Source organism: Macadamia integrifolia, unplaced genomic scaffold (genome assembly GCF_013358625.1).
Source record: "Macadamia integrifolia cultivar HAES 741 unplaced genomic scaffold, SCU_Mint_v3 scaffold913, whole genome shotgun sequence".
Lineage (NCBI taxonomy): Eukaryota > Viridiplantae > Streptophyta > Magnoliopsida > Proteales > Proteaceae > Macadamia > Macadamia integrifolia.
The window spans coordinates 224,657-236,034 of NW_024870581.1; the positions used below are offsets into that span (position 1 = coordinate 224,657).

Here is an 11,378-nt window from a genome sequence, read left to right on the forward strand (position 1 = left end):
ACCATTTTTCAGAAAAAAGAAAAATAAAAATAAATAAGTAACAAACAATGAAACAAACAAGTGGGTAGAAGTCTGCTACCCGCTTGTGTGGCTACTACGCAAGCATGTAAACCAATTGGGATGCAACGCGGAGGCATCTTCAGTGCATGAGGTGAAAGCATCCTAATCTTTACGTGTCTACCTGTGTCTATACGTGACACATGCAAGTGAATAGCTTTCTTTTTTCCTAAGTATACGTGACACATGCAAGCGTAGACACAAGGACGTGTACCCAAGAGATGTACAATGGTCATTTAGCGACCTCGTGTGTAGTCACCTCGCCCCTGAAAGAGAAAAGTTTGTCCCATATATATTGCGTATTAGTGTGGAAGGCCCCGCAACTACGACTCTATAAGACACACTCCAGCAGGCCCATCACAAAGTGGGCCCCTTCATTAAAACGTTTCCATTGTCTCATTCATCTTTCTTATTTGATAATTTTTGAACGGTTCATGATCACGTTACAAGTCTTATCTGGATCGTACAGATTCTTTTCCATAGCAGTGTCTTTGATTTGGTTAGATTCGATTCCGATGATGAAGCTTATATACTACGCTCACATGTGTTGTCTCTGTTAACCCATTTTCCATATTCTCGACCCGAATCATGAACCCTCAACAAATACAAATGGAGTGAATGATGAATATGATTCCCTGCTGACACCATTTCTACGGTCGAAAAGCGACGTCTCATCATACGTAGGCAGTGTACAGTAGTATCTTCCTTCATTACAGGGAGGACTTTGTATGATAGACATCAGTCAGTCGTCAGATTTGATTGATATTTACCAAACGGATTTTTTGTTTGGTTTTTTTCTGACGGATCCGGATCTTATCCAATGCGCATCCGATTAGACACCACTTATCGGACCAATCGAACTGAACTCGTAAAATACCAAACAAGCTAAATGAAGGAAAAATAAATAAAAAATCATTTGCTTATGTTATGTGGCAGAAGGTTTTATACATTGTCTTGCATGATGCATGGTGCATGATCAACCATAAATCGTTGGATGGAGATAAAATTCTCATTGAGATACCACAACACCTCTTATTAACGAGTCACATGACACCATGGTCTGGTGATCCATAATATATATAGGTAGAAAGTTTTCGGACCCAGCTCCTTTACTGCATGATAGAGGTCGCAACTTAGATCCAACTCTTTGAAACATTCTGACAAAGAACCCAATTCATGGACATATGCCTCAAAGTGTTCCAAGGCATTAGATTTGAGTTGTCACCTCTATTGCACAGTAGAGGAGTTTCGTCCAAAGTTTATTGGTTTGTCAACATACTAACTTTGACATCATGATTTGGTGTTTAGAAATCCGAGATTTCTTCCTCCCTTCTATTTGATGTAGGATTGATAATATCCTCCCTTTTATTTTTTTCTCTACTTATTTTCTCCAAAAATCTACATAATAATAGATAATTGGGATAAAAAAACCAAACTACATCTTAGTAGTTTAGTTTCAGTTTGATTCTCAATATATACCTAAAATTAGGGGTGAACATGAGCCAGGATGGGCCGAGTTGATCCAATTGGCCCTAATTTTTTTCAGGGGTCAACTTAACCATGATTGCCCCTATTTTTGCCATTTGTGTCATATGCAAAAAAAAAAAAGTGCTAATAGGGTGGATGATAGAGGACTGGGGAAATTATAAAGAAAATCCTTATCACACTTAGTTGGTAAATAGTATTTTTTGGAGCCTATGGTCAAATAAGTCTAGTTACAACCCTTATCTAAAAATTAAGGTTAAAATCTAAGTCGGGTTGGCCCTGGCCAAGCTGGGCCCAGACTTCTATTCATGTTTTTTTCAACCCTAACCTATCCCTTAGGATTAGAAATCTTAGCCCCAGCCTTGTTTGGGCTCAGGACGAGCTAGAGTAGGTTCGGATCATTAGTCACAAATGTTCATCCTTACCTAAAACCTATTCAACCTGATTAAATCAGTTCGAGCCAACCAATTGACAATCAAGTGATGTTGGTTTCTCCCTCATTTGATCTACTTGAGTCAAATTTCTTAACGTCCAACTGATTTCGAGTCCAAAGTCCAGATTCTAGACTCGAAATCATTGAAATTTTTTAAAGTTTTTGTAGGACAAAGAAACTCTACCTGTTCTATGATTCTATGCCGAAATGAATGAAAGAATACACAGGAACATCTTTAAAATGCGATGAAGGGACAGCATAGTCTTTTACGTTCAGTCCAGACTGTAGTACCGTAGCAGGGTTCTTTTCCCTTTTTTTTAAAACTTCCTTTGCCATCATCCGACAAGTCGAAGGGTTCTGGACCATATGATTTGGGACCCATTTCATCTACTCTCTCTGGTGGTCCAAATTGACGGCTATTAGATTCATTAAATTTTTTTTTTTTTGATAAACGTATAAGATTCATTATTCATTCTCCAACAAAATCAGTTCAGTTTCATTACAGCACACATCATGTCCTTATCATACAGCTAAGGAGTGAGGAGCCTAAGGACCAAATGTCACATTCACACAGTAGATAGAGAGAGAGAGAGAGAGAGAGAGGGACTATTTTTTTTTTTTTTTTGGAGTTTCATAAGTAGAGATTTATCTGGGTGCGTTTTACTTAGTTGGCTTTCTGGGGCTTGTGGTCGTTGTTGATTGCGCTTTTGGGGGAATTAAATTTCTAAGAAGAAGAAGAAGAAGAATCAAGGAAAAGGAGCAGTGAGGAAGGAAGATAATGGCGGGAGGAGGTGGAGGCGCGGCTCCGGCGCCCAAACAGGACGAGTTGCAGCCACATCCCGTAAAGGATCAGTTGCCCAATGTTGCTTACTGCATGACCAGCCCTCCTCCGTGGCGTGAGTTTCTACATCTGCTATCTTTTTTTCTGTTTTTGGTTTCCTTTTTTGTTGTTTCCTGTTCAAGAGAAGTGATGTGGTTTATTTAGTAAAAATTGGGTAGTTTATTTTTGTAGTTCTGCATTTGGTCCCCCATTTTATGATTATTTATACGAAGATCTTAATTTTTCTGGTGCTTTATTTTAGTTGTTGGAACTCACGTTTGCCTTTTCAATTTTTCCTTCTTTGAAGTCAAAATGATATCTGTTCGGATTTCCTTCCATATTTTTCTTGGGGATGGAGGTGTTGGGGACTTGGGGAGGGGGAATTAGTTTTTATTTTACACTTTCCATGCTTTTCTTCTGTTCTCTGCTTGAATTCTGTCTTGTATTTGCTTAACACCTGCGAGCAAATGTAACCTCAAGGATGGATTTAACACAAATGAAGTGGAAATGTGGTGCAGATTTTCCATGGTGGGCTCCAAGTAGTCGCATTGAGAACTTAGGATAAGTCTGAGTTGGCTTACCTCTGTTTTTAAGCTTTCCACTGTTCTGGATGAACCCACTTGGGTTCGACTCTCTTTTTGCTGCAATTTTTTTTTGTATCTCCTTTGTGTGTAGTAACCTGCCTCTATCATCCTCTGTTATTGGATGTTATGAAACTCACTCCTTTTTTTTTTGGTCGGTTAGTTCTCCTCGTGGTTTTACTACATGCATTTGTTTCTTAGAAAATTCTCTTCTTACATTTTAAATCCTTTTGGGTATTTTTACTGCAGCGGAGGCCATCCTCCTTGGTTTCCAGCATTACCTGGTCATGCTAGGCACCACAGTTATCATTCCGACTGCTCTTGTTCCTCAGATGGGAGGAGGAAATGTAAGCCTTTGGAAGAATTAATCCATATCAATTGACATTTCTTTGCACTCTATTGTATCTGGTTTTGTTTGTGTGGTTGTTTTCTCCTTAGATAACATTCTTGAGTCCTCAACTGGAATCACATTTTTGCAATTTGTAGGATGAGAAAGCAAGAGTTATCCAGACACTACTGTTTGTTGCTGGTTTGAACACACTGGCCCAGACATTGTTTGGGACCCGATTACCTGCTGTGATTGGAGGGTCGTATACCTTTGTGGCACCCACCATATCAATAATTTTGGCTGGTCGATACAGTAATATTGTTGATCCTCATGAGGTCTATCAATTTAAACCCATCCTTATGGCTGATTTTTTGTTGGTGTTTTGAGTCAAATCTGATTTTAACTATGCTGCATGTCTTCTATGACTGCACAGAAATTTGAGCGGATTATGCGTGGAATCCAGGGGTCCCTTATTGTTGCTTCGACTCTTCAGATAGTCTTTGGATTCAGTGGGCTTTGGCGTAATGTCACAAGGTTGGTCCAGAATTTGAGGATTAAAATTGTGCAGTACCTAGTTTTGTTGAACTGATGGGATTTTAATGAGCTAATGCTGCATGATACCAAATTGGAAGATGTTGAGAAGGGGAAAAAAAAGGAGGGGGCATCCAAATAGCACTTTCGTTTGGCTGGTTCACACATTTCTTTTATATAGTACATTCCAGGTCAACCTGAGACCTGTGAATTCTTAACAACAATGACTTGTCCAAGCCATTTCAGACTTGTCATACACTTTACATACCCTTTTCAGTCCTCACAATTCTACATACATGCTCCAAAGGAGTAGGCATCTAGCAGAGGGATTCTAGGAACAATGATTGCCTGCGTTCTGTGATCATTGCCTGTGAAAGTGTTGTTAATTATTATTTTTTTTCTCTTATATTTGTTTAGATACTTAAGTCCTCTGTCAGCTGTTCCATTGGTAGCTCTTGCTGGTTTTGGACTCTATGAGCTTGGTTTTCCTGGTGTAAGTACAGCATGTCTTTTTCGATATTGTCCTAGCTTGTAAATGTTGTGCTTATGTTTTATCTTGGTATTTCTCAATAAGATTTTGTTGCTAGTTTTTGCATGTTCAGTCCCCCTGCTCAAAATTTTGAGGTTGAGTATTTTGCCTCTGATTTTTAGGTTGCTAAATGTGTGGAAATTGGACTGCCAGAGCTCATCATATTAATAATCTTCTCACAGGTAATGCTCTTTAATCTATCATATAAGCCCAAATTTTCTTTTTCCAAATGCGAGGCACCAAGTTATGAACAAAACTTGAGGATTTTATGGGTGGAGAAAATTATGAATCATTCTTGGCACTTCCCAATTATTTAATGGTTCTTACTGACAATTCCGTATGTCTATTTTCTCTAGGCTGTGATTCTACTGGACTAACAGGTTTAAATGCTTAAATTCCTGTTTTGCAGTACATTCCCCATGTTATACGCAGTGAGAGGCATGTTTTTGACCGGTTTGCAGTTATCTTCTCTGTGGCGATTGTGTGGGTTTATGCCCACCTCCTTACTGTGGGTGGGGCCTATAAGAATGCGGCTCCAAGAACTCAATTGACTTGCCGCACTGATAGATCTGGGCTTGTGAGTTCAGCTCCATGGTAAGTATTTTGTCTTTTGAACTTTAATCCAACTTTTTCCTCTTGAATTTAAGTAGTGCACTTATCCTGACATCACTACTATGATAGGCTAGATGCTGGGTCCAGTTGTGAGACTTGAGTATTTGCTTTTGCATTTTAGTTAGTGTTAATTATACGTGTTGTGGAAATCAGGTCTATATATGTTATACTCAAATAACAAAACCTGTGATTCCATTTATATAAGGTTCATACAGTACAATAAACTATCCTAGATGTTGATGAATAGTGTTATACTCTGATTTGTGTATACAGGATAAGACTTCCATATCCATTCCAGTGGGGAGCACCTACATTTGACGCAGGTGAAGCCTTTGCCATGATGATGGCTTCATTTGTTGCCCTTGTCGAGGTTTGTGCACTTCTCATGAGTCATGACTGTGCTTATAGATCTAGATGTGTCATTGAGCTTTGGATTCTTTTCACCCCCACCCCAAGAAAAATGACCATTTAGTTTCTTTTCTCCCCCCTACCCCAGAAAAATGAACATTTTTAAATTCCACTTCTAGTTATTTCTATCCAGATGTTTTATTAATCAGTTGCTGTTGATATTCTAAATTGTCCATGATGATGTGCATTTTGTTGCTTGCGGCTCTATTATGTTTTATGAGCTCTATGAGCTATCCTTCCATTACAAGAATGCCCTTGCTCAATGAATTCAAGAGCGAGGGCACTCACAATATCCAAGTTTAGGTGCTTGAGAGCACATTTTGAGGAATCTATAGCTTAAAATCCATATCACGTAAAAAATTTGAGATGCTTCCCTTGGTCTGTCTCATTCTCATGATCAGTTGTTTGTGGTTCATGTTGGGAGCTAATACTTATAACTATAATGAGCTGGCTTCATTTGGTGCAGCTTATGATTAGTTTTTTTGGCACTTATGTTTCCTTTTGCTGAAAATGACAATTTGGTGGTCTCAAGTGCATTTTTGGCAGTTAATATTGGCCTTTCGATTACTGTCTAGTGTGGATATTTTAATATTTGCCTCATGCATTCTGGACCCTAGCAGTATTTTGACACTTTGAGGTTGACTAAAGTCTGACAAATTTTCATAATCAAATGCAGTCCACCGGTACCTTCATTGCAATTGCAAGGTATGCTAGTGCAACTCCGGTGCCACCATCTATTCTCAGCCGTGGAATTGGTTGGCAGGTAACAATAAAACTCAGTGGAACAGCTGTCTATTTCTTTACGATACATTGAAACTCAGTACAATTCGAGAACTTTACTTATGGCATGCTATGCACCCATGAAATATCTGGTATCCCTGCTTATGATCCCCTCAACTTCCTGTTTAGAAGGGGAAAGAAAATAAAATAAGAAGTTCAAAGTAGCAAAGAGAAAGGAGGATAAAACAAATACTGTGATGTTTCTGTCCATGGTCAATCCATGCAACAGGTGGGACACCTCTTGGAGGTGGCATACCCTAACATCAAAAAGGAGGTGATAGTTTGGGCCCAAAATCCGGATGACAAGGACCCACGTTAATTGTAGAAGCTTGCACAGAAAATCCCTGTGCTGAGAAGGGAAGGTTATGCAATATGTACCATGTTCCTTATGCATATAATAATCCCTGATGTTGTCCATTGATTGAGCTGTTTGAAATGGTGCATAGGTTTAGGTGTGGTAAGCATTGATGGTGCCACCATTATACACGCTGCAGCCTGGTGCTAGTGTTGAATTTTTCTAATTCTAGTTGGAACTGGATGTTGCTGTTTCTAAATTGGTTATTTGATATTTCTGATTTCAGGGAGTTGGGATCTTGCTCTCTGGGTTATTTGGAACTGTAAATGGGTCCTCAGTATCAGTGTAAGGTCTCAAGATTGGGAATCAGTGCTTTATTGGGTTATATTAGGAACAATAGATAGCTGTTCATTGACTTGTAAATTTCGCTCTGTTGCTGTTATACAGCGAAAATGCTGGATTATTAGCATTGACCCGTGTTGGTAGCCGAAGGGTGGTTCAAATATCTGCTGGTTTCATGTTATTCTTTTCCGTTCTCGGTAAGTTGCTTGGGATTTTGTGAAGAAATTTTATGGGTGCTGTTTCTTTAGTCTTGGGTCTCTGATCTTAGTCGAATTTTGTTGACTATCTAGGAAAATTTGGAGCAGTCTTTGCATCTATTCCTTCACCGATTGTTGCAGCATTGTATTGCCTGTTCTTCGCCTACGTGGGTATGTGCCATTTGAAAGTGAGAACCATTTGGTATCTTGGGTTATATATTTAACTAGTTTAGTTAACAATTTTCATTATGAATAGGTTCTGTTGGTCTGAGCTTCCTCCAGTTCTGCAATCTCAACAGCTTCAGAACAAAGTTCATACTAGGTTTCTCTGTTTTCATGGGCTTGTCAGTGCCTCAATATTTCAATGAGTACACGGCAATTAAGGGTTATGGTCCAGTTCACACTAGTGCAAGATGGGTATGCATGAACCTTCGTTCCTTCTGATCTCCCCTTGTGCTATCATATATATGAGTTTGGTAATCACCTTAGTGATGGCTGTACTGTTCTGAGTTTGTTCTGTTGTTCTTGGCAGTTCAATGACATGGTCAACGTGCCCTTCTCCTCCGAAGCATTTGTAGCTGGTATCCTGGCACTATACCTAGACATAACGTTGCATCGGAAGGACAGGGCAATCAGGAGAGACAGGGGAAGGCACTGGTGGGATAGGTTCCGGTCTTTCAAGACGGACACAAGGAGTGAGGAATTCTATTCCTTACCTTTTAACCTCAACAAGTTCTTCCCGTCCGTTTGAACGATGGAATCAAGAAGACATGGTTCAAAAGCTGTGCGATACTAGTCTTGTTTCTCTCAGTATCTTCAAGTGAAGCAGCCTGCAATGCATTTGTTTTTTTTTTTTTTCCTTTAAATTTATTCCTCAATCAAATAGACAGTAGTGATATAAATGTATCCAGGAAGCAACAAATTTTCTTTTTTCTACTTTGAGTCGTAAATTGGTTTTAATTTTCTGTAAATCTAAGAGGGGTGAAATGGATTTAAAGGTGCAGAAGGAGCAAATTACCTGCCTTAAATATTTTTATGTTAACCACTGAATATATTTAGGATGATGAACTGGTCGTATTATGATGTATAGAGCATAATGTTGGGCAGTTAAAAAGTGTCATATGTAGAAGCTAGAAGCTATGTGGCAGAGATGAGATGTTAAGATTGATGTTAGTAAAACTAGGAAGGATAAAATAAAAAATGAGCATATTAGAGTAGGTTTGGGAATTACCCCAATGACAAATTCTGTGAAAGTTGTTTAAGGTGATATAGTTATATTCAACGGAGGCTCGAGGATGCCCCAACGAGAATGAGTGATATGATTCAGATCAAAGGAGTTAAAAGAATTCGGAGCAAACCTAAAATGACAAGAGGAGAAGTTTTGAAGAATGATATGCAAGTCTCAGTCTCGTTCGAAGTATGATCATTGTCAGTAAAAATGTGTTTAAAACGGGTTTTATACTATTTAAAACACGTTTTCTTGTATGCTTTTCAAAGATACTTAAAAAACCAGCAAACGACAAGCATTTTCTTTCTAAACACGTTTCCGTTTTTTGGCTTTTTTAAGACTTAAACTTGTTTAACATAACGTCCACTGAATTGATTATATCTTTCTCTCCCAAACTCTGATCCACTTGATTCTTTCGCCGACTTAAAGCCAACTCAATGGCCTATATTTCTCATGATATCACCTTCAAGTCAGTATCAATGTATGGATCTCGAAATTGAGATACAAATTGATGCATTTGCTGAAAAATGTTTCTAAAGTGATGACTCCTAATTCAAATTGAACATACATATGCATTAGTGTGATGTATGAATTTAGAATTGGTAGTGGATGATATTCAATTATATATCATAAAACTTAAAATGAGACATAAGATATACATGCAGTAATGTTAGATACTGTAATTATTTTGAACATTAGATACAAGTATTCATGTAATAATTTCTCAATTTATACGAGTATAGTACTGTTTTTTTGGTCTCGTTTGTTTAAAATCTACACATTTAAAACTCATACCTTTTGTTTTCCCTTTTTTTTCCGTTCTCTGTTTTTTTGACTGTTTATTTGACTTATAGTTCAAAAATTTTATTGTTTAAAACCCGTACTGTCCATTTCTATTTTTTTGTCGTTCCCGTTTTTGCTGACTAGGAGTATGACATTGAATAAAATCTATTGTGTTGGTGTATGATGTCTTGTATTCCGTCACAGTTTAATCTAGGGAGTCTTGGTGTAGGCCCCCCTGATAGGTAGTATGGCGATCTGTGGGGGTTGCAAGGGGCCAGGAGGCCCCCTTGCATAGCGGGGGTGTAGGGGGGCTGCGCCCCCTGCTCGAATTTTTTGTTTTAGGGCAGTTTTGTACTTTGCAGATTAGAGTTTTTTTTTCGCTATATGTTTGTAGCGAGGTTTTCTTTATCTGAAATGCAAACAATATTGAGAGTTGTGAAGACGAGCATTGTAATTCTATTCTCCATTGATAGTGAAGCAGGATTTCATCTCACCGAGGATGTAGGCAATCTTACCGAACCTTATAAACCTGTGTGTGTTGCTTGTTCTTGTTTTTCCATTACCTTCTGTATCGTTTTAGGGTTGTATTTCTACATATTGGAAGGTAATGATCCATATAGCCGACTAGTTGAGATTTTTCTTACTTGATGGGCTGTGACTATTCCTCTTGCTGTTACCACTTTGTTCCCTTTTTTCTATATATACTCTCCATCAATTTTTTCCCTTTTTATCTGTTTAGACCTTTTTTTTTCCCCTTATTTTTGTGTGTATGGATCAAGGTTTCAAAACTTGGGAGTGGCCATAGGATCGATCATGGTCGATACCATTTCAATACCAATATGGATCGGTCTAGATTGGATCCGATCGTATTGGACAAATCTATCCTTGTTATAAAATAGATCAATTTTTATTACAATTTTACCCATAGACCATACATGTGTATTGAGGTCGGTCAAAGTTGATATCATTCTGATCCAATCAATATTAATCATTTCGTTTTTTATAACCATGGTATGAATCTATGGGCCCGTTTGATAACGTTTCAAGAAATGCGTTTGTGCCGTTTCTGTGTCCAGAAATGCCAGAAACGGAACAAAAAACGTTTGATAAAACTGTTTTGTTTCACTTATTTTCAAAGATAGAAATTGAAATTTCTACCTATTAATGGTTCAAGAAACGACCCAGGTGAAACAAGGCCATTTCTGGAAACGACTCGTGGCCATTCTTTTCGCTGGTTACTCTCGACTTTCAGAAACATGACTATCAAACACCTTCAATTCTGTTTATATTTCTAAAAACGGAAATTTATGTTTCTACTATTTTCTTAAAATAAAAACGGTAGAAACATTATCAAGCGGGTCTTATGTAGTTGATCCCATTAAGTTGGAATAAAGAATTTGTTATTATTGTTTAAACTTGCAATGGTGAGACTGCAGTGTAAAGACATTAAGAACGTAGTAGTGAACCTGCAACACCACAACAAAAGAAACGTGGGCATTGTTGGGGAAATGAGAATTTCATGCGGTGTATATCCACATGAGCAACAAAGATACAGCCACCATTGCTGACTCTCAGGCCGTGAATTGTGCCGGAGAGTTCGTTCTGGCGGTGTAAATGCAAGAAAGGGACTGGTCACTGATGTCTAGACTTTCATTCTCTGCTGCATAATACTTTCGTTATCGTTGTTGCAGAGGTGGGTCCGTCCTTGCTCCTCCTTGTGGTACAATATGTATGATGTGTCATTGGGGATTAGTTCAGCGTCTCTCATCTTCAGATAGCGTCCACTTGTAAGCATTTATTTTTGTTGCAGGTCCTCAGTGACTCCCAGTTCTCATTCTCTGATCGAGAAGAAAGGAATAAGAATTGATTGTGATATAGATGCCTTAACCACCACCACCACAACAACAACAACTTAAAAAAAATCTCAATCTCATCCCAATTTAAATTGGGCCTGCTACATAGATCATGC

The 11,378-nt window shown here is 38.3% G+C and overlaps 2 protein-coding genes across 2 annotated transcripts in view; both read left to right on the forward strand.

Annotated features, from left to right (window-relative positions):
* The first annotated feature begins 2,702 nt into the window (after window positions 1-2,702).
* Window positions 2,703-8,334, forward strand: LOC122070433 (nucleobase-ascorbate transporter 6-like). The gene is made up of 14 exons (XM_042634579.1): window positions 2,703-2,871; window positions 3,626-3,723; window positions 3,863-4,039; window positions 4,138-4,238; window positions 4,653-4,728; window positions 4,887-4,946; window positions 5,174-5,358; window positions 5,650-5,746; window positions 6,461-6,547; window positions 7,146-7,204; window positions 7,307-7,398; window positions 7,492-7,569; window positions 7,655-7,815; window positions 7,931-8,334. Exons 1-14 carry the CDS (start codon window positions 2,754-2,756, stop codon window positions 8,147-8,149), a joined length of 1,608 nt encoding a protein of 535 aa, XP_042490513.1. The 5' UTR covers window positions 2,703-2,753; the 3' UTR covers window positions 8,150-8,334.
* Window positions 8,335-10,945: 2,611 nt separating this feature from the next.
* LOC122070431 (nucleobase-ascorbate transporter 6-like) overlaps window positions 10,946-11,378 on the forward strand; it is a 1,274-nt gene continuing 841 nt past the window's right edge. The window contains exons 1-2 of the mRNA XM_042634577.1: window positions 10,946-11,019; window positions 11,101-11,196. Of these exons, the coding sequence (XP_042490511.1) occupies window positions 10,946-11,019; window positions 11,101-11,196 (170 nt within the window). The remainder of the gene's footprint in view (window positions 11,020-11,100; window positions 11,197-11,378) is intronic.

Coding starts and splice junctions, on each gene's coding strand:
- LOC122070433 (XM_042634579.1), top strand. CDS start 2,754: ATGGCGGGAGGAGGTGGAGGCGCGGCTCCGGCGCCCAAACAGGACGAG. Junction 6,548..7,145: donor GCCGTGGAATTGGTTGGCAG/GTAACAATAAAA, acceptor TTCTGATTTCAG/GGAGTTGGGATCTTGCTCTC. Junction 7,399..7,491: donor GTTATTCTTTTCCGTTCTCG/GTAAGTTGCTTG, acceptor TTGACTATCTAG/GAAAATTTGGAGCAGTCTTT.